Source organism: Malaclemys terrapin, chromosome 10 (genome assembly GCF_027887155.1).
Source record: "Malaclemys terrapin pileata isolate rMalTer1 chromosome 10, rMalTer1.hap1, whole genome shotgun sequence".
Classification (NCBI taxonomy): domain Eukaryota; kingdom Metazoa; phylum Chordata; order Testudines; family Emydidae; genus Malaclemys; species Malaclemys terrapin.
This window is the reverse complement of record NC_071514.1, coordinates 43861942-43884683: the sequence shown is the minus strand read 5'-3', so window position 1 is coordinate 43884683 and position 22742 is coordinate 43861942. Positions and strand designations below refer to the sequence as shown.

General features: G+C 48.0%; 1 protein-coding gene across 3 annotated transcripts in view; it reads left to right on the top strand.

The window, feature by feature from the left end:
* Window positions 1-7231: 7231 nt before the first annotated feature.
* Window positions 7232-22742, top strand: part of HEXA (hexosaminidase subunit alpha) — a 34557-nt gene continuing 19046 nt past the window's right edge. The window contains exons 1-6 of one of the 3 annotated variants that reach the window (XM_054041670.1): window positions 7232-7478; window positions 17571-17669; window positions 18681-18746; window positions 18940-18986; window positions 19530-19640; window positions 21525-21626. In XM_054041670.1, the coding sequence (XP_053897645.1) occupies window positions 7250-7478; window positions 17571-17669; window positions 18681-18746; window positions 18940-18986; window positions 19530-19640; window positions 21525-21626 (654 nt within the window). In that variant the 5' untranslated portion in view covers window positions 7232-7249. Of the gene's footprint in view, window positions 7479-17570; window positions 17670-18083; window positions 18192-18680; window positions 18747-18939; window positions 18987-19529; window positions 19641-21524; window positions 21627-22742 lie in introns of those variants that run through there. The other 2 variants (XM_054041671.1, XM_054041672.1) reach the window with 2 other exon arrangements.

Here is a 22742-nt window from a genome sequence, read left to right as displayed (position 1 = left end):
CTCTCAATGTAACGTTGCCTCTACACCTTGTTGTGATAGCTCGTCTATGCAGGGAAATGGTTGTAAAGTAGGAAGAGGTCTTTTCATTGCAAAACTTTCTACTAAAGTAAGATCAAAGTTAATTTTTCCTGTAAATAGTTATAATTGTGTAGAGAAGTTTAAAATTAACATTACAATGGCAGACTCTGGTAAATGGTCTATGGTAGGTCCCTATGGAATAGGAATAGATCAATTCGTTTTGGTTCTTCCTTCTCCTATTTCTAGTTTAATTGGTCCTGTGGCAATTAGGGAAGAAGCGAATCAAACAGTTATTACACATTCCCAGTTTGCGATAAAAAATGTTTTAATCATCACTACCCCCTCTGTAATTAATTTATACCCGGCATGTGCTTTGTTTGTGCCATTATTAGACCTTGGGTGGGAAGCGTGGCTCGGTACAGTATCTACTGCCCACCTTAGACTCGAGACACAGCATCAATTTTGGGAGGAATTGGAACAGGGGTAGGAGTTGCAGGGCTTTTAAATTCTGGATCTGTGGCCAGTAAATTATCCAATCTAGGACATAGGTTGTCCGAATTAAAAGAACCTTTCTCAAATTCATTTAATTCCATCACTCATTTGAATCTGGACCTTATAGATACCCTTCACTCCTGGTATGCCATACAAGAGTTCAACTTTGATAAAGTGGTACAGGAATTGGGAAAGTTGCAAAGAGATTCTTCTGAGGCCATCTTATGTACTCAGATACAGATGTGGTTACAAATCATTTTGCATAATATCATTCGAGAGGGTTATAACGGAGTCATTGCTCCAGAAGTAAAGCAAGCCATCATAAATAAGGTTAGCCCCTTTGAACAAGAACATCATACATTTTGGAAAGTATTGCATTTTGCATATGATCCGAAGGCAAAAGGAATACAGTATATTATACTTACTGTTAGGGATGGAGAAAACTTACAAATCTGGCCAATAGTACCCCTGGGAATATATGTCAACCATACTCTTATGATTCCGCAGGACATCCCACCTTGGGTCACCTATAACAATCAGGAGTACCACCATATCATCACAGACTCATGCCAGTGGTATCCTTAAGCAGGGTACCTCTGTCCCTCAAAAGTATACAAAGGTCCTCATATATGTCTAGCTAAAGAGGGAAAATGCCATTATGGTTTCATGATACAAAATAATACCATGTCAGAGATAGTCGTCATAAAACTGGGATGTGTTTGCATACGAAGTAAATGTCCAAAGTTTACTGTAAATCAAGTATATAATGTAATCAGTCCAAAGGACAGTAATCTGTGTTTATGCTCTGTCTTTACGTTGATGGGATGTGATATTAATTTCAATTCAAGAATGTGAGAAAGTCAACATTTATCATTATCTTATAAGCTATATAAGCATCTCAACCCAATCCATTTGGGAATGAATTTAAGTTTACTAAATCAGTTACTCAAACACCTTGAATTGGAAGCTAAATTAAACCAATTGCAACATCAAGGACAAATATTAGAAGCTACAGTCCATCATTCTATAAATTCCATCACTAATATATTAGATAGAGTGCAGAAAACAGCTACCTTTTCTTATTGGTGGCATCGCTTCTTTTCCTTCCCTGGAGAATCCTCCAATCTTGTAAATTGGATTTCTCATCCTTTGGTTATTATAGTTTTAATTGAAGTGGGTTTAGTTTTAACTATAACTGTACTTACTATTTGGGTCCACTGTAAATTTTATGCTATGTGACAATTCATTCATCAGGTAGGTCATAATTTGGCAAAGCCATAGGTGTCAGCAGTTACATCCTTTTAAAACAGGTGTAACACCAACAAGGAGGGGAAATGTTAATTTCAGTTTACATGTTTGCCAAATTATTAGGTATAAAAGTTAAATCAAAAGGCCATTTTCTTTTGGTAAAAGGACAAGGTGATCTCAATTTTGGGTCGGGTTCTTGTTCCTCAGAAAAGGCGGGAAAATGGAAAGAGCGGGAATCTGACCTTGCCCAGCAACAGTTCCCTATAAAGACCAATGAGGGGAGGAGTCAGGAGCTTTTGGGCTCTTGAGCTTTTAAGCGGTCAGGAGTTCAAGTGCCCAGTTCTCTCTCTCGTAGTGCAGTACCATCTTGGCACTGACTATTGGCCTGCAATGGTTACTTACTAATTAAGTTAGGGTTGTTTGTTTGTTGTTTTGGGAAAGCAAACTTGCATACACGGACCTGGTCCGATTAAGTTAGATCAATCGTGCACTCAGGACGACGCAAAGCGGGTTAGGGTGGGACTTAATATAGGGATACATACCTATCTATTTCATCTGTCGTCCACGGTCGGTGTTCATTGCTGGCTTCTGTCACCTGGATCCTGCAGTCTCGTTATCACGGACGTCTGTAAAGGTAGAAGAACATCTTGTATTATAAGTGCATGTGTGTGCCTGTGTGTTATTTGAATCTCCAAAATCATTAATCCACTCCTCTTTCCTTCCTTTCTTTGGTCCCTTAGTAAATAAAGTGTTGTTGGTTGTTTTCGTGTGTTATTCATTTGGAATCCAGCTCTGATAGATGGGCTTAAAAGGGGGACTCAGCAGGAGGTAAACTGTAAGGCTCCCCGAAGTCTTCTGATCAGATCGGCCTGAGAGAGATAAAAATCCTTACACAGGAAGTTTAGACTTTAAATTAGACGAAGGTTTCTAACCATCAGAGGAGTGAAGTTCTGGAACAGCCTTCCAAGGGGAGCAGTGGGGGCAAAAGACATATCTGGCTTCAAGACTAAGCTTGATAAATGTATGGAGGGATGGTATGATGGGATAGCCTAATTTTGGCAATTAATTGATCTTTGACTATTAGCGGTAAATATGCCCGATGGCCTGTAATGGGATGTTAGATGGGGTGGGATCTGAGTTACTACAGAGAATTCTTTCCTGGGTGTCTGGCTGGTGAGTCTTGCTCACATGATCAGGGTTTAGCTGATCGCCATATTTGGGGTCAGGAAGGAATTTTCCTCCAGGGCAGATTGGCAGAGGCCCTGGGTTTTTTTCGCCTTCCTCTGCAGCGTGCGGCACGGGTCACTTGCTGGAGGATTCTCTGCACCTTGAAGTCTTTAAACCACTATTTGAGGACTTCAGTGGCTCAGACGTAGGTTAGGGGTTTGATGCAGGAGTGGGTGGATGAGATTCTGTGTTGTGCAGAAGGTCAGACTAGATGATCATAATGGTCCCTTCTCATCTTAAAGTCTATGACTCTATGACTCCATCAGGACCAGTATCCTGTCTTCTGACAGTGGCCGGTGCCAGATGTTTCTGTGACGAAGTGGGAATGTTCTTAATGTTTTCTCTGAATACTGTGTGGGTACTTCAGTTTCCCCTATGCATGTCTGAAGTATCTAGGTGGTGGAATAAGGGTGTGTAATTGTTGCAGAGCCCTAGAGGTTGGGAAATATCTCACCTTCTGACTTCACCACCTCAACCAAGCTTCACAATCATCATCGCTGTGTACCAGTATTAAATTAAAAAGAAGAACAGGAGTACTTGTGGCACCTTAGAGACTAACAAATTTATTAGAGCATAAGCTTTCGTGGACTACAGCCCACTTCTTCGGATACATCCGAAGAAGTGGGCTGTAGTCCACGAAAGCTTATGCTCTAATAAATTTGTTAGTCTCTAAGGTGCCACAAGTACTCCTGTTCTTCTTTTTGCGGATACAGACTAACACGGCTGTTACTCTGAAACTTGTCAGTATTAAATTGTTTGTTTAAAACTTATACTGTGTGTGTATATATATAAATTTTTTTTCACCAGATATATAAGACTATATATAAAAACAACAACAACAAAGAGTCTGATGGCACCTTAAAGACTAACAGATTTATTTGGGCATAAGCTTTCGTGAGTAAAAACCTCACTTCTTCGGATGCATAGAGTCATATATATATAGTCTTTTGTCTGGTGAAAAAAATTTCCCTGGAACCTAACCCCCCCTATTTACATGAATTCTTATGGGGAAATTGGATTCGCTTAACATCATTTCGCTTAAAGTTGCATTTTTCAGGAACATAACTACAACATTAAGTGAGGAATTACTGTATCTATACAGCCAATTATACTCTTAAGGTCTTGGAGTCAAGGCAGGTCACCAGGAGGTGTCATACCTCAGAGATGTTCCTTTCAGGCAGGAGATAACTGACACTATCTCCCCATCTGGCCATGGGTGTATTGTCTGCCTCACAGTGGAGGCCTCTAAGCAACATAAGAGATTGCAAAATCTACAAGATGAAAGAAACAGCGGGGGTAGGAGGGACAAGGGTCCTGATTATGAATAAAGACAAAGGATTGTTCTGGTGTATGTGGGGTAAAAGGAAACACAGGGGACCCTTTGCCGAGGAGGCAAGCTGACAGTTTATCTGTCTCATAAAAAGAGCGTCACAGCCAACCTGGCTGTAAAGTGTTGCAAAGACTCTGGGTGTTATCTACTTGTTATCACTTGAATCTCTGGGCTTTGCTAAATAAACTTATCCTTGATTTCACTATCAACAAATCAAAGTGCTGTGTGTTAAGCAGAGTGATGATCTCAGGTGGGATGGGTAAGCTAGGGTGTGCTGGGTTTTGAAAGCAGCGGATCTGTGAATACTGCAAGTGTCCAGTGGATCAGGGGCTGGACACTCCAGGGAGTGCTCGGAGGGCCCGTGGCCAGTGGCATTGGGGAGCTGACCCCCACCCAGCACAGACACAGCTTTCTCACACTAAGGGCAGGTGGTAGTGAGGTGCTTCACACCCTGGCTACTCCTGGGAAGAGTCACACTGGCCCTGGGGACCCACTGGGCTGTTCCCATGGGGGTGAGTTGTATGTCCTTACAGACGCTGACCCCAGGGGATTTTGGGGTCCCCACAATCTGACCTTCTCTGGGCCTCACCACAGTCCCCATCCCTTTGCAGGAACTGGTTGTGGTTCTGGGTGCCAGCGACTGCAGCTCTCCCTCTCCCGGGAGCTCAATAACAAGTCGAAGTCAGAAGCAGCTCCTGCCTAAGAACCTGAAATCGCAGAGGCACGAAACCACCCTACACTTCTGTCCACACTGGTGTTGCTCATGGGCACCTCTAGCTGGGACACAAAGCATGGGCTGGGCCCAGCTGCAGATATGATGAGGGAAAACCGCAAATTCCACCCCATCCCAGATCCCACTCATCCCTAGTTAAGGCTGCCCCCTGCCCCACTGAGTGAGAACTGACCTATTCCCATCCCCAGCCTGATACCCCCCCCAGCCTCTGTGCCCCCTGGGGATCCACCCAATCTCCCCAGCAAAGGCCCCAAAGAAACCACTGAGCTCCCGTCTGCCCAACAAAACAAGCTGGAAGTGGCTCCCATCCCACCTATGGCCCAGAGTACCAGGGTGCGAGTCCCTCCCCATCCCCAGAACAGGTCCTTCCGCAAGGACAAACACAAAGCAGCAGGAATCAGGGGACTCACCCCCAATCTGCACTATGGACACTTCTCAGTTCCCTCCCCATGGCTCAGCCCCCTCCAGCCCAATGGAAAAGCTGAAAAGAACAGCTGAGCAATGGATCCTACATCTAATTCTGGTCTGAAACCTGCTCAGGGGTCACAAGGCTTCTTGCCATCTTGTACATAGCAATATGTGATAGAAGAGGCAATAGCGATGTTTGGAGTTTGGACAGTGCAGTTCTGCTATTTCTCTGGAGCCCGCTCTTCTTATGTGATTAAATATTAGTACTGCTTTTGGACAGACCAGCCACCATAGAAATACAGGGTAAACTGAGGGTGGTTTCCTCCTCCTGAAATAGGAGCAAGGAAAAGAAAAAAAGTGTGTGTGTGAAGCTATGTGGCATTGTTATAAGGTGAAAAACAGAAGAAACTTAGGGGCCTGCCAACTCCAATATGCCCTGGATGTTGCCATGTGACTGATAAGTCATTTCCAGGGCAGTAGAGACAAGTCACGCTTCATGTTCCAGTCCAAAACCACATTTGTTTTATTTCATAGAATCATAGCATATCAGGGTTGGAAGGGACCTCAGGAGGTCATCTAGTCCAATCCCCTGCTCAAAGTAGGACCAATCCCCAACTAAATCATCCCAGCCAGGGCTTTGTCAAGCCGGGCCTTAAAAACCTCTAAGGAAGGAGATTCCACCACCTCCCTAGGCAACCCCTTCCAGTGCTCATGGTGTTCAAACTCTTCATTCCCTCCCAAGCAGCTCTCTTCATCATTGACATATTATTTGCACTATTTTTCTGTCATTGCAAGTTACAGAGTCAACCGAGAGGCCTTTGGGAGCCATCTTTCAGCTGAACCTGTTAACTATAAGGCATTGCAGATTGCTACCAACACTGACAGTTTGGGGCTCCTTGAAAGGCTCCCCTGACAAGTGAGATTAATGACAGTGTCTAATCTGTAATTATAAAACCCAGCCAGTAGTGTAGTCAAGTGTAAACAGAGTATTGGTATATCCATTAGGGGTGTAATTTTTATTGACCAATATAGCTGTACAGCCCCTACATAGGACATAGCTATAAAGCTCTCTTACACTGGGACAGCACATTCTCCTTCCCATGGGGGAATAGCTGTATAAGGCTACATCTATGCTACAGAAGCAAAGCTACAACATGGCACTGTAGATGCTTCCTACCTCGATGGAAGGGGGCTTTCTGCCATTGTAATTAATCTATCTCGCTGGGAGGCAGTAGCTGGGTGGCAGATAGAATTCTTACGTCCCCCTAGCAGTGTCATGCACCCTTAGTACAGTACTCAGCGCCTGCCTTGAACGACGCAGCTGGTTGATCTAATATTTAAGTGCAAATGAAACCAGGCCCCAGTATAAGCAGCCTTGTGTGGTAAATGTGCACCATGTGGGTGGACTAGGCCCTCTAGAGGCTCTGTACCCTCCTGTAACAGGGGGCTAGGCGCTCCCCTACCCCCAGGGCAGGAGGCTGAAGGGTTAGAGGGAATGAGGTGTCCAGATGCTGTGGTGAGAGGCTGTGCAAGACCCTTGGCTAGATGGGGTGTGAAGCCGAGGCCCTGACCGGAGAACACCCTGCTTTCTAGGCCCCCCTGGACAGACTCCTGGGAGACCTGGTTCCTGCGGCCAGAGCCCTGGACTCCACGGCCACTGCCCCCGCCCCCTCTGGAGAAGCCCCACCCTCTCCGGTGGACGCTTCGCTCCTCTCAGTGGCCCGCGGGGGCGATTGTCACGCGGCTCGCCGTCACCTGACCAGTGTGGAGTCACATGACCGGTGCTGGTTGTCATGGCCGAGCTGGCGTTGGTGCTACTGCTGGTGGGGTTGGTGCCCACGGGCGCCGTGTGGCCACAACCCCAGCTGGTTCGCGAGTCGCCGGGTCGCTGCCGCCTGAGCCCCGGCCGGTTCCGGTTCGGCTACGCGCGCTCGTCGGCGGTGGGACCGGGATGCGCGGTGCTGGACCAGGCCTTCCGGCGCTACTGGCGGCTGCTACGCGACGCCGGCCCGCGCGCGCCAGGTGAGGGGCCCGAGGCCGCGGGGGCTCCACGGTTATAGCGCTTCTTGGTGGGGGGGAGCGGTATGGGGGGGGGGGGAGGCGGGCTGCCGTGGAGTTTGGAAGAGGGTTATGGTGAGAAGGGGATGGGGTGTGATGTTCTAGTGAAGCAGGGGGTATAGTCGGGGGAGGATGTGGTGAACTGCTTTAGAGTGGAAGGTGTGATCCTGCTGTACTAAATGGTTCCCCAGTGTGCGAAGCCCCCACATTTTGGTATTCCCAATGAAGACTTGAGGCTGGCAGGCCAGGTACCATCTTGCTTCCCCTGTGGTGCAGGTACTCAGCCTGGTCTCAGGAATACTGCAGACCAGAGTGCTTATATGTGTTGGGGTGCTTCACATTGCTACCTCCCTTCTGTTCGGGAAGCGCAAAATAAAACACTAACTCCTTTTGTAAAGTGGGGTGCTTGGCTGGACTGGAGGCTGATGGGGCTGGGATAGCTTGCTCTATGTCAGCACTGGACATTGAATTAATGCATGTCAAGGGACTTCAAAACTCAAGACCAGTAGCACTATTTCCATGAAGTTTTAAAAGAGAGACCTATAGAGACACTTCTTCAGGCACACATCTTCCACTGCAGTCTTTGCAGCACTGGCAAACTTGAAATAAAAAATTACTACAAACAAAGATGCTACCGGCTTCATGACTCCTGATTCTGAGACTGAGGGAAATGGAGTGCTTTGGTTTATCACAATGTAGGTTAATAATGTGACTGTATTGACTAACCAGTAGCCCCTCTTCCTGTCAGTTGCAAAACTGCAGCCTTTGGGCAAGATGTCCTCAAAGTGTTTGCGTGTCTGATTATGAAAAGTGCATGCACTGGGTTGGCTTTTGGTTACAGCAGCCAAAAGTCTGTGCATGGCCTTGTTCCTCAAGGCAGGTTTTACAGTTGGAAATTAACATGTATGGATAGAGGGCAACAAATAGCAGCTGCACAAAAATAATTCAGGTGATACTTTTAGATCACATCTATGGTATGTGTTTTATAATAATAGCTTATGAAACATCTGTGTTCTAACACAACTTTTTATTTGTAGTGAGTACTGGACTTGTTGGGCTGTAACACAGATCTATAGCTGTTATCCCACAAATACTACAAGCCAAAACCATGTTAGCCTAATTGGGGTAGGAGGCTGAGAGTGGGTACAGTTAGATTTGTATATATGAGCCCAGCTGCCTCTCCCTGGGTCACACAAGTAATATATAATTTCTTCCTTTAAATGCACGCACGTCTGTTTTCTGTCTTCTAAAAAGCTTAATCTTGTTAAATTTCATAGTAAGATTATATGTTGATAAACTGGGAGCCAAAGTGGGCTCCTCATTTAAAACGAACCCATGCACTAAAACATCTGGTACGGTGCTGTGAATTCTGAGTTTTCAAGACATTGGAAAGTAAGTTGCTTCAACCCTCCTAATGGGTCCCTTCCCTTGACTCATACCCAAACTGGCTTCCTTTGAGACCAAAACTGGCTATTAGTTGTCTATTGGAGTCTAGTAGCCCCAGTCATAGATTAAGGTCCCATTGTACTAGTTGCTGAATGAAAATAATACCTAGTTCTTACATCAGACTTTTCGTCAGTATCTGTCAAAGTGCTTCACAAAGGAGGTCAGTAACATTATCCTCATTTACCAGATGGAGAAACTGGAGCACGGGAAGGTAAAATGACTTGCCCAAGGTCACCCTGCAGGCTAGTGCTAGAGCTGGAGTAAAACCCAGGTCTTCTAATTCCTAGTTCAGTGTTCTCCCTGCACCAAAGTGTTAACAATTTTAACATAAAACTGTAAGAAACACAAACAAAATCACACTGAGATGTCAGGTTAAACATTTGTAACAGATATCCCAATCCTTAATACCAGATGAAGCACAGCAGTGACTTGGCAAACATCTCCTGAACATGTGTATATAAAATTCAAGCACACTCAAACAATACACTGTAGATTGTTTAAATAAAAGAAGCTTGTTCTGGTTTATTAAAGTCAATGATTACCAAACCTCCACCCCCAAGCCTCCAGACAGGTGAACAAAGCAGTTTCGCTCCCCATCTCACTTCCTGGATCTTGTTCGTCAGTTCTGTCAAACACAGGCAGACACTAGATCCCATTTTCATTGGCAATCCAGTCTTAATTCTAAGAGTGATGATAAATTGACCATACCTGATTAACTATGGAAGTAACCTGAACACTCATTGAGCTCTCATCTGTATGGGATGAGGCTGCTGAATTGGCCTGTGTGTTCTGTTCTGAATACATTCCTCCCTTTTGTGCATGGGCCTCAAGGTGCTTCATAAATATCAATGAATTAACCTGTACTGCCCATCAGGGAAGTGTCACCCCCATTCTACAGATGGAGAAACAGGCAGAGCTGACAGGCCAGATCCTTGCTTAACGCCAAGTCAATGAGAGTTAGGTGCTTAAGTGCCTTTGAGGATCTGGACGTAAGTGACTTGCCCAAACTCATAACTGTTTATAAGTATGGGAACAGAATCCAGAGCAGTCCTCCACACTAGACTTCAACTACTCGCCCATGCTCCTGCTCTGAAGATGAAAGTGGCACTTATTTTATTCCACCCACACCCCCTTTGGGTGTTCACAGGGTGTGATGGTAACCTAGGCATAGATGGTGTGAGGCCTACAATTCTGGTAAGTGTGCTTGTAACCCAAGGTCAGTACTTGGAGGATTGCCCTTTATTGGAGTTCATTACTGTTGTAAATATAGGAGGGCATTCACTGCAGGAGAATGTGTCTAGTCCAGAGGTCCCCAAAGTGTGGGATAGGCCCTCATAGGGGGTGTGGAGAAATGTTGGGGAGAGGGTGCGGTGGGCCTGGGCCAGCCCCTATGGGGGGCAGGGAGGGAACACCACCCAGCCCCTCTCAGCTCTGCTCCAGTCCTGTCCCCAGCCACCTCCTGGCCTCGTTCCCAGCCTCAGCACAACTTCGCCCTCGGCCACTGGCCGCAGTTCTGTTCCCAGTCCAGGGCTGAGGCTGGGGTGGGAGCAGAGCACCTGGCTGTGGGTCTGGCTGTCGGCTCCCACCGCAGCCCTCCTACAGCTCCGCTCCCCCGCCCAGGCTTGGCCATTGGCCCCGCTCCCAGCCCAAGACCCACTCCCAGCTCTGGCCCCAGCCTCGGCCCCCTTACCCCTGTCCGCGTCTCCCCCCATCCCCTTGGGCAGGTGGTTGTAGACAGGGGTGGGGGGTGACCTTCAAAAGTTTGGGGACTACTGGTCTAGTCTCTTATTAAAACAAGCTGGGTCAGTTCCAGGCCTTCATGCTGTCAGTGCAGAGGCAATAAGGAATCAGCTGCCTCACTTCGCTCTCTGGGAGGGTTCTATGTGTGAATACGTTCTCTGTCGCTTTCTCCTTGGGTCTCTTGGTTTCTTTCATTCTCTTCAAATCCCATCCATGGAATCGGGGTTCTACTTTTTACCTTGCTTCCCCGCCCCTCCCTTGTGGTGGCTGCTGCTGCTGTAACTGCACCAGCTTTGGTTTTCTCCACTGTCTCAGCTCTTTCCCTTTCTAGCACAGCCCTGGCCCTGAACATGCTGCTCGCTATTTGAAGAGTAGTTGAAAGGATTCCCCTCCACATGTTACCCCTCACAAAGGCATCTGTATCCTCAGCACATTCTCTCCGTCCAGGAAATTGTCAAGCACCCCTGTCCCCAAGACAAAAAGCAAGGTTTTTCTAATCCTGGCAGGAAGGGGACATGACTTACTCCCGAGTTCATGCTACACGATCAAGTGCTGAAGGGCAGAAACTTGGTGTGGGATGGCTCATGACTTCCCAGTAAGCTGGTACCTTTTTGTTGTGGCTGTGGTCATGTCCTCCAGAATCTAAACTTCCATTTAAAAATATTCCCCTAGCCCTTGTTGTCATGATAGCTCAGTGGTATGAGCATTGGCCTGCTAAACCCAGGGTTGTGAGTTCAATCCTTGAGGGAGCCATTTAGGGATCTGGGGCAAAAATCTGTCTGGGGATTGGTCCTGCTTGAGGTTTTTAAGGTCAGGCTTGACAAAGTCCTGGATGGGATGATTTAGTTGGTGTTGGTCCTGTTTTGAGCAGCGGGTTGGGCTAGCTGACCTCCTGAGGTCCCCTCCAACCCTGATATTCTATGACAAGAGCTCTGTGTGGCTTAAAATCTCATCTCTTTTACCAACAGAAGTTGGTCCAATAAAAGATCTTACTTCATCTGCCTTGTCTTGCTAATATTCTTGGACTAACATGGCTACAACTACATTGAAAACAAAGAATAAAACCATTATTCACACTTCACCATCTATACCAGCAGGAAAATATGACCATCAAATCACTTGGAACATTTCTTAGTGTTTGGGCTCGTGATTGTGTGTGCCCACATCTTCCTCCTCAGCTTCAACATGTCTTCGCATTCTTTCCAAAGTACAGTGGCTCATGCAGTGCTCAAATTACTCCCTTGTGACTTGTCTAATTGTGTTGATTTAAAAAAAAAATCTTATTGCAAGGTTTTGTTAGCTATAACAGAGAAAAGGGAAAAATCCAAGCCATATATGGAAAGGAATATTGTGTTCCATTGAACTAGTGTTGAAGTGGAGTTCCAGTTAGAAAGGGGCCTAGTGATCATATTTCAGAGAGTTGGGGAGACTTCAATGTGGATTAGCTACTTATTCAAAATGTGCCCATGCAGAACTCTGATCTAGTTGGTCTGGATTATTTGTATTTGGAGTGAGGATCCAGTGCCCACAAACTAAACCCTCTGTGAGCTCCCCAAAATATTCCCATCTACTCAACCTCCTCTTGCCCTCGTTGAAAGAACCTGTTCAAACAAATAAACTTTGCAGCCTGACCACCTGGTTGCTAAACTTGGCCTTTGGCAGATGGAGGAGTTGTTTCACACTGATACTGAGAACACCCTCCCAGCAGTACTCTCTCATCCACACAGGCGGCTGTAAACTCAAATTGCCTTAGCTGGTGGCAGCTGTCATGGTATCAGGTGGTGAGAGAGGCAGTTGCTTAGGTAGTCAGAACCCCAACCATTTAAGGGTTTGTAGGTCATAGAAAATCTGGGTCGGAAGGGACCTCAGGAGGTCATCTAGTCCAACACCCTGCTCAAAGCAGGACCAATCCCCAACTAAATCATTCCAGCCAGGGCTTTGTCAAGCCTGACCTTAATAACCTCCAAGGAAGGAGATTCCACCACCTCCCTAGGTAACCCATTCCAGTAGTTCACTACCCTCCTAGTGAAAAAGTTTTTCCTAATATCCAACCTAAACCTCCCCCACTGCAACTTGAGACCATTACTCCTTGTTCTGTCATCTGGTACAGGTGAGAACAGTCTAGATCCATCCTCTTTGGAACCCCCTTTCAGGTAGTTGAAAGCAGCTATCAAATCCCCCCTCATTCTTCTCTTCTGCAGATTAAATAATCCCAGTTCATAGACTTTAAGGTCAGAAGGGACCATTATGATCATCTGGTCTGACCCCCTGCATGCTGCAGGCCACAAAACCGTCCCTACCCTTCCCTTGACTCTGCCGATGAAGTCCCCAAATCCTGTGTTTTAGTGACTTCAATTGGCAGAGAACCCTCCTGCCAGCGATCCCTGCCCCATGCTGCGGAGGAAGGCGAAAAACTTCCAGGGCCTCAGCCAATCTACCCTGAAGGAAAATTCCTTCCCGACCCCAAATATGGCGATCAGCAAGACCCCGAGCATGTAGGCAAGAGTCACCAGCCTGACCCTTGTGAGCCATTATACTATTTACCTTCCATTACTCTGTATTCCTCAGCTAATATGTTTTACCATTAAACCATTCCCTCCATAAACTTATCTAACTTAATCTTAAAACCAGACAGGTCCCTCGCCCCCACCGTTTCCCTCGGAAGGCCGTTCCAATATTTCACCCCTCTGACGGTCAGAAACCTTCGTCTAATTTCAAGCCTAAACTTCCCCACGGCCAGTTTATATCCATTCGTTCTCGTGTCCACATTAGTACTAAGCTGGAATAATTCCTCTCCCTCCCTTGTATTTATCCCTCTGATATATTTAAAGAGAGCAATCATATCCCCCCTCAGCCTTCATTTCGTCAGATTAAACAACCCGAGCTCCTCTAGTCTCTTTTCATACGACAGGTTTTCCATTCCTCTGATCATCCTAGTGGCCCTTCTCTGCACCCGTTCCAATTTGAGTTCATCTTTTTTAAACATGGGAGACCAGAACTGCACACAGTACTCCAAATGAGGTCTCACCAGCGCCTTATACAACGGAAGCAGCACCTCCTTATCCCTACTAGATATCCCTCGCCTAATGCATCCCAAGACCGCATTGGCTTTTTTCACCGCCAGTTCCCTCAGCTCTCCTCATAAGTCATGTGCTCCAGCCCCCTAATCATTTTTGTTGCCCTCCACTGGACTCTTTCCAATTTTTCCACATCCTTCTTGTAGTATGGAGCCCAAAACTAGACACAGTACTCCAGATGAGGCCTCACCAACGCCAAATAGAGGGGAATGATCACGTCCTTCTATCTGCTGGCAATGCTCCTACTTATACAGCCCAAAATGCCGTTAGCCTTCTTGCCAACAAGGGCACACTGTTGACTCATATCCAGCTTCTCATCTACTGCAATCCCTAGTCTTTTTCTGCAGAACTGCTGCCTAGCCAATCGGTCCCTAGTCTGTAGCAGTGCATGGGATTCTTCCATCCTAAGTGCAGGACTCTGCACTTGTCCTTGTTGAACCTCATCAGATTTCTTTTGGCCCAATCCTCTAATTATATCCCTCTGTGTCCTATCCCTACCCTCCAGCGTATCTACCACTCCTCCCAGTTTAGTGTCATCTGCAAACTTGCTGAAGGTACAATGTACGCCATCCTCCAGATCATTAATGAAGATATTGAACAAAACCGGCCCCAGGACCGACCCTTGGGGCACTTCGCTTGATACCGGCTGCCAACTAGACATGGAGCCATTGATCACTACCCATTGAGCCCGACGATCTAGCCAGCTTTCTATCCGTCTTATAGTGAAGTCCATTCTTCCAGCCCATACTTTAACTTGCTGGCAAGAATGCTGTGGAAGACCATATCAAAAGCTTTGCTAAAGTCAAGGAATAACACATCCACTGCTTTCCCCTCATCCACAGAGCCAGTTATCTCGTCAAAAGGCAATTAGGTTAGTCGGGCATGACTTGCCCTTGGTGAATCCATGCTGCCTGTTCCTGATCACTTTCCTCTCCTCTAAGTGCTTCAGAATTGATTTCTTGAGGACCTGCTCCATGATTTTTCCAGGGACTGAGGTGAGGCTGACTAGCCTCTAGTTTCCCAGATCCTCCTCCTTCCCTTTTTAAAAGATGGGCACTACATTAGCCTTTTTCCAGTCATCTGGGACCTCCCCCGATCGCCATGAGTTTTCAAAGATAATGGCCGATGGCTCTGCAATCACATCCGCCAACTCCTTTAGCATCCTCGGATGCAGTGCATCCGGCCCCAGGGACTTGTGCTTGTCCAGCTCTTCTAAATAGTCCTGAACCACTTCCTTCTCCACAGAGGGCTGATCACCTCCTCTCCATACTGTGTTGCCCAGTGCAGCAGTCTGGGAGCTGACCTTCTTCATGAAGACAGAGGCAAAAAAAGCATTGAGTACATTAGCTTTTTCAACATCTTTTGTCACTAGGTTGCCTCCCTCATTCAGTAAGGGGCCCACACTTTCCTTGACCACCTTGTTGCTAACATACCTGAAGAAATCCTTCTTGTTACTCTTAATATCCCTTGCTAGCTGCAACTCCAAGTGTGATTTGGCCTTCCTGATTTCACTCCTGCATGCCTGAGCAATATTTTTATACTCCTCCCTGGTCATTTCCACTTCTTGTAAGCTGCTTTTTTGTGTTTAAGATCAGCAAGGATTTCACTGTTAAGCAAGGCTGGTTGCCTGCCATATTTACTATTCTTTCTACATATCGGGATGGTTTGTTCCTGCAACCTCAATAAGGATTCTTTAAAATACAGCCAGCTCTCCTGGACTCCTTTCCCCCTCATGTTATTCTCCCAGGGGATCCTGCCCATCAGTTCCCTGCGGGAGTCAAAGTCTGCTTTTCTGAAGTCCAGGGTCTGTATTCTGCTGCTCTCCTTTCTTCCTTGTGTCAGGATCCTGAACTCGACCATCTCATGGTCACTGCCTCCCAGGTTCCAATCCACTTTTGCTTCCCCTACTAATTCTTCCCTGTTTGTGAGCAGCAGGTCAAGAAGAGCTCTGCCCCTAGTTGGTTCCTCCAGCACTTGCACCAGGAAATTGTCCCCTACACTTTCCAAAAACTTGTCTGTGCCCTGCTGTATTGCTCTCCCTGCCGATATCGGGGTGATTGAAGTCCCCCATGAGAACCAGGGCCTGTGATCTAGTAACTTCTGTTACTTGCCTGAAGAAAGCAAACAACATCAAACCCAACGTCTTAAACTCCTGGAAATCAGGTGTGGCCAGTGCAGGTCTCAGGACCCTGCACTCCCGGTTCTAATCATCCTTGATGCTTCACTGTTCCTAATTTGCTGTGATTGTGTGTTTTTTTAAGATTCTTGCTTGTGTTCCAGTCCTTGACAATAGCTGATTCATACAACAACTTCCTGGCACTGCTTTTAGCCTGGATCCTTGGCCAACAGGGTTATTATGTGATTGTCTCCATGTCCCAGAGCTGGTCTCAGCTCAAATGGTGAGCATGTCCCCTTCCCTCTGGATGCCGGCTTTATCTATGTTTTTCAAAGGGGTGTGGTTGCTCTGCTGCTTGCTTGCTCTCTGACAGTCAAACATACTCTTTCTAGCTGAGATCCATGGGGCTGGCTGGGTGGGACTCCGCTGCAGGCCCTGCTTGGTTATTGTTGCCCCATTAAATTTCTTGCTGGCTGAGGATCTCGTCCTATCCTGGGGATGGCCCTCCCTCAAAGGCATATGGGTGCACTTTGCTCTGCTGATGATCACTGCACTCTCTGTATTAGAGGATTATCTGCGTTCAGTGGGGTTGGTTGCTAGATCTCACTGGGGTGAGGTTGTCGGGAGAGATTCCATCAAGGCTCAGTGCTTTCTTTACATAACCCACTTCTGTTGCATGTAGCATTCCCCTTCACATGCTCCTTGGAGAGCTGGGGCAGTGGTTTTCGTTTTTCTCTGGGACAGGTTAGAATCGTATGGGCTGTTTGGCTAGTGGGTGCCCTGCCAGCTCTCGGTTCATCATTGAGCAGACAACTCTACTGCTTCTCGGCGAGCCTGCTTCAAGAACAGCTGATGCCTGATGGAAAATTCTGAAAGGCCTTTGCATTAGAAACAGTTCTGCCCTTATTGGTTCAGCCTTGCAAGAGCAGAACCACAGCTATTGTTCTGCACTTGGAGAGAGCTGTTTATAGCCTGCACTATTAGCCTGCACTCTGCCTACTCAAAAAGAAGTCCATCTAAAAAAATCCCTTATTCACCTGACTCGATTCTCCACTTGACTAGGCTGGGAAATATTGTCCCTTGTTTCTCTTGGTCCCAGGAAGAGTCCTGGGGTGAGCCAAGGCCCTACCTCTTCAGTTCATTGCTGTGTCTCTCCCTCCAGTAGTGGGGTTGTGTGAAAGGGACATTCCCATCCCTGATACACTCAGGGATCTGGGTTTTCTGCTTTGCCTAGCCTGGCCAATGTGGCAGCCTTTGTTACTGACCTCTCTGTATTTGGGAGTTAAATTAAAAAACTTGCCACCCACCCCTTCTTCCCTCCTCATATCCTACAATCTGTCATGGAAGTATTTTTTGTGGTTCCTTAGAACTACTCTGCAAACAAAAAGCAATAGTAACATGACATTCAGCTCAGTCTAAATTTTGTCGCCTTAACTAGGCTGTTTGTAGAGTTTCTCTGCAGGACCTCTCTTCCAGACCTTAGTTCACTCTTCCCTGACAGCCCTTCCAACCTTCCTTAGCCCCAGCCTGTAGTTAAAAGCCACACCTACCACACACGTGAGCAGGGGTCAGCATTTCCATCACTTAACAGGCAGTAGGTATCCTGCAAAGCTGGGCTTGGGAGGCAGAGTGTGCTGAATCAGTGTTTGGTTAATCCATATTCTGTGTGTGTTGCAGAGGATACGCGACCCTGGGAGCCTCTTTGCGCTGAATTGCTGGTCTCCGTTGCCACGCCGCATTGTGATGGCTTTCCCAACATGGACTCTGTGGAGAGCTGTAAGCATCAGTCCATCACAAAGCAAGAACGGGGCTGGCTGGGTAGCAATGATCAGGACCAAAGTTCTAGGCCCGCTTTAAATCAGGAGGCGATATGCTGCAGCCAAATAGCATTGCCAGGAAGCCCTGGATGCAGTGTAACAAATGCAGTGTGTACACAGCTGTACAGAATGTGCCCTCTTTTAGGGAGTAATGACTTCTGGCAGCTGTCAATAAGACACTTAACCAGGGAGTCTCCTGTTCCCTGGAACCCACACTGCTGTGGTCCACCCCGGGTCACTGCTGTGGAAAACTTCAGAGCTCTGTCTGTTATACCCTGGATCTTGAGTCCTGCCTCACTGGCAAGCAAGTGGCTCTGTGGGGCTAGTTCTGGGCCTACAATTGTCAGGATTATATAGTACTCTCTATCCCTAGATCTCCAAGCCCTCTACAAAGGAGGACAGTATCATGATTTCCATTTTACATTTGAGGAAACCAAGGCACAGGCGGGGAAGTGACTACTGGCCCAAGGTCTCCCAGCAGGTCAGTGGCAGAACCAGGAGTAGAACCCAGGTCTCCTGACCCCATCTCTAGTGCTTTATCTGCTAGGCTATGCTGCTTTTCATACAAAAGTCAAGTTTACTATTGCCCTGTTCTTTCTTGAAACATTTTCACCTGAGACTGTATAAATGGGAAGGCTAAGGAGAGGGAGTTGATTATATCTAGCTCCCACACATCTTCCATTATTTCAGAAGTCCACCTTTCAGTCTCTCATCTGTTGGTGTACACCAGTTATTGTTGAAGTGACCCAAGAGTGCCAAAGGCACTAAGCTAGGCAAGCAGTGTGGATTGGACCCTGGGTGGGAGCGAGAGTTCCTGGTGAAATATTCCTCTTTAAGCTATCTAAAACTTGGCAGCGCCTGGTTCAATCCAGGTCATGGAGCTGGGGCTGTAATAACTCGCCGTCGGGTTCACCTGGCTGGGGAGGGCTGTCCTAGAGATACTAACATCCTGTGTGGTGCTGTGTTTCAGACAAGCTGTCCACTTCGGAGGACCTTTCGCTGCTGTCTTCAGAGAGTGTCTGGGGAGCTCTCCGAGGTGAGGCTGCATTTTCCATTTGGGGTGTCTGTCCCCATTAGTGCTTTCTGCTGAGCCTTATTGCTGCCTCTACTCCCAGGCCCATTGCATGGAGCCTGTTCCAGTGTGTTCTAGCTTGCTTTGTTAATTGGGCTCTTCTCCTTTGAGAGGAATCCAGGCCCAAAGCCTAACTCTGTCTGTCTGCTTCCCGCAGGCCTGGAGACCTTCAGCCAGCTCGTCTGGAGAGATGAGGACGGGATGGTGAGTGTGACACTTGCTGAGCTGGAGGGAGGCATTGGTGCAAACTCTGGTGGGGATGCCCTGCCCTGTTCTGCCTCATGGGGAAAGTATTGCTTAGCTGCTAAATGTGGCCGCGCTGTGGATGGACTGCAAAGAGAATTCTCTTGAGTCTTCTGCCTCAAGGATTGGGGCTTCAGGGGGGAATTTTGAAACCGGGGACACAAGTGGACTCCTGCAGCACCAATGAGATAGCACAAGTAGGGCTGGGGACCACATGATTTGACAGTATAAGGCTCTGAATAGTGCCCAGCCACTGGCTGGAAGGAGCCATGTCCTGGAGCTCTGTATTGATTCTTCTAGCTGGCTTCTCCAAAGTACCATCTTCAGGCTAATGAAGGTGCTCCTGCCCAGCCCTCCTGTGCTCCAGGGAGGTGGAGATCTCTGCCTGGGGAGGCAGCTAACCCTGCTGTAGAAAGCGCTGTCCTGGTGATGTTAGGGTGTCTGTGTATTTGCTCTGGCCCTTTCCTGAGTGGCTGCTTATCTCCCACATGCCCTTTCTTGCAGTTCTACCTCAACAAGACGGACATCGTGGACTTTCCCCGCTTTGCTCACCGGGGCCTGCTGCTGGACACGTCTCGCCACTATCTTCCTCTGAGAGCCATCCTAGAGACTCTGGTGTGTGCCCGGGTGCTCAAGCACATGCCCTCTCTTGCTGACAGGCTTGCCAGCCTTTGATGTGCATTGTAGGCAGAGCAGTCTGGCTAGCTGTTCCCTTCTGCAGGGCAGCTGGGGGCTTTCTGAGGGCCTCTGGCCTGGGCACTGCATTGGCTCTGCAGACATGTTGGATGGTGCTACAGGGTCAGATAGTTCTTCCCAGCCAGGGCCAGACCTTACAGCTGGGTATAGATAAAGCACCATGGCAACACTCAAGGGCGAGGAGAGGAGCTCACAGAGTGAAGCTGCCTGTTGGGTTTCAGCCACAGTGGAGAGAGGGGCTGTCGGAAGGGAGTTGGGTGGGGGTGGATCTAAACCAAGGACAAATGCTCCTAATGCCTTGTACCCCTTCTGGTTTGCTGTCCTCCTTAGGCCCCTTGTGGATTCACTTCCTGGGGAACTCTCAGCTGCCTCATTTGGGCTGTTTTCAATCTCTGTGCAGATGAATTGGAGAAAGAGAGAGCCCCACAGACTCTTCCCCTCCCCTCAAAGCTGGCCTTTTCTCTAGGCAGTAGGAACACTAGCCCATTGCATTTAGAGCAAGCCACAGTGGCTGATGTTTCTGTGCTTTTCCAGCGAGAATGGGGCCAGATGGAATCCTTGCAGATAGTCCCTTGGAATTATGCTTCTGGTATCTTTTCCCCAAGTCTCCCTCCCCCCCACCCATCCCTCCCCCCCCCCCCCCCCCCCCCCCCGCTGGGGAGCATTGATGTTTCCTGCCAGCCCCAGGGAGTAAAGGACTATAAACCAGTGTGACTAATGAAGGGGCCTCACCTGCCTCCACATGGGTTTCCCTTTTCTGTATAAAGGGAGTACCCCGGGGCCTTTCTGTGCTGTGCCTAGGGAATTTCCTTACTTGGCCTTATTTATAGGATCTTTGTAAATGAGGGACTCGTTCACCTCCTTGCCTAATCTCTCTCACCTCTCTCTTGATGCTGGCGTCCCTTTCATAGAGCCAAATGCAAAGCAGTTCCTACAGTAGGACAAGCTCGGTTTACAGGAACAAGTGTGGGGCAGTCTTGAGATGGACTAGTGTCTCTTTAAATGATTCCCAACTTAACTGAAATAAAGGGAGGAGAAGATGGATTAAAATTGTTGGGCTCGCTTCAGGAGAAACTGGGTGAAATTCCCTGGCCTGTGCTATTCAGGAGGTCAGACCAGATGATATAATGGTCCCTTCTGCCCTTCGAATCTTTGACTCTGAAAATGACAGGGAAGGAGAGAGTGATCTAGGGCTTGGAGAGATGTAAGAAGCCGTGGGAAGGTCTGGGTAACTCTGTCCCTTAGCAAGGGACCCCAGACCATTAGTCTGAAATAGAATATTTCCAGCCACTCCTCAGATTGGTGTTTGACTCTGAAAAATGGCCCTTACTGGTCTGCCCCCTTTGTGCTTGGAGTCTTAGTTGCCGACCTTAGTGACAAATCCCAGGCTTTACTGTGCTTGTAGCCCTGCCAAGCCAAGGTAAACAGGCTAGTGCAGGATTCCCTTGCATTGGCAACACAGTTATGTTCCATCAGTTCCTCCTGTGCAGATCCTGTGGTGGTTTCACAAGTGTCAAGGGCAGCCCTTGACCTGCAGAACCTCTTACCAGTGACAATGGGTAGATCCCCCATGACTCTCAGATCCCAGAGGGAACAGGAAGGGCTCGTGTGTGTGTGTATGAGCCTGTCCTTGTGTCTGCAGCTTATTCCAAATGGAAGTCGAGAGGGAATAGCCCTGGGTGCCCTGATCCCCACTGGGAGGCCACTTTGGCATAGAAGGGTGTGTGAAAGCAGGCTGGCTGAGCTGCCAGAGTACGGCGTGGGTGTGTTTGTCTGAACTGTTGCTCTCTTATGGCTCCCCAGGACGTCATGGCTTATAACAAGTTCAACGTATTTCACTGGCACATCGTGGATGACCCCTCCTTCCCGTATGAGAGCGCAGCCTTCCCGGAGCTCAGCCGAAAGGTAGCCATCCCCTTCCCTGTGCGGCACCCTAAACTCTGACATGCTCTCAGAGCAAGCGCCCTCAGGGGTCCTATTCTCCCACCACTGATATATGAGGCCCCCATTAAAGCCAGTGGGAATCCCGTGTCCTGCAAAGGAGAAGTGGGCCCTGTATTCTTATCCTCTCCTGATGGATGTCTGTGCATGTGCTCTCTATGTAAAAAGTGGTCCTCAGCCTATATGCCACCAGGCCAAACCTCTGTGCTGCCCTCAGTACCTGATTCTGTTAGTACCCCCTCTGTTAGAGACAGCAGCATTATGCGTTCTTTGGCTTTGTGTTGCAAGGAAAGATCAGGTTTGAAATAGAAGCCTGGATCACAAGTGAAATGAGTCCAGTGGTCTCAGTCCAGGCCCTGGACAATATTTGCATCACTGAATCGCAACATGCATAACTTAGCATAATTGGCACTGTTGGTGTCTGAGGGATCCAGGGCTGGGATAGCAGGGTGGGGGTTAGGGCAGGATTGAGGTGCACAGGCAATGCTGTGTGGGGTCAGAGCTGGGATAGTGGGGAATGCAGGTCCAGGGCTGCGAATGGGGAGACCGTGGCCATGGGCTGCACTTTAGCTGGCATGTCGGTCTCCGTTTAAGAACCGCATTCTCTATTTCAGCGGTTTTCAAACTATGCGTCGAGATCCCAAAGTGGGTATCGACCCCATTTTAATGGGATCATCAGGGCTGGCTTAGACTTGCTGGGGCTGAAGCCCAAGACCCACTGCCCGGGGACAAAGCGGAAACCTCTGGGCTTTCGCTCTGGGCATTGGGGTTCAAATTACAGGCCCCCTGCCTGGGACTAAAGCCCTTGGGCTTTGGCTTGCCCTCCCCCACACCCAGGGAGTAGGGCTTGAGCAGGCTCAGGCTTCAGTCCCCCCTCCTGGGGTCTTGTAGTAATTTTTGTTGTCACAAGGGGGTCGCGGTGCAATGAAGTTTCAGAACCCCTGCTCTAATTTCACCCTAGAATGTAAGGAGCAATGCTGGTGACCTGTAACGAGCAAGAGCTTCCTTGCTAGCAGCCCTGGGAACAGATCTGAGTCCACCAGGGGCAGCTCCCCATCTTCCTTCATTCTTACGTGACCG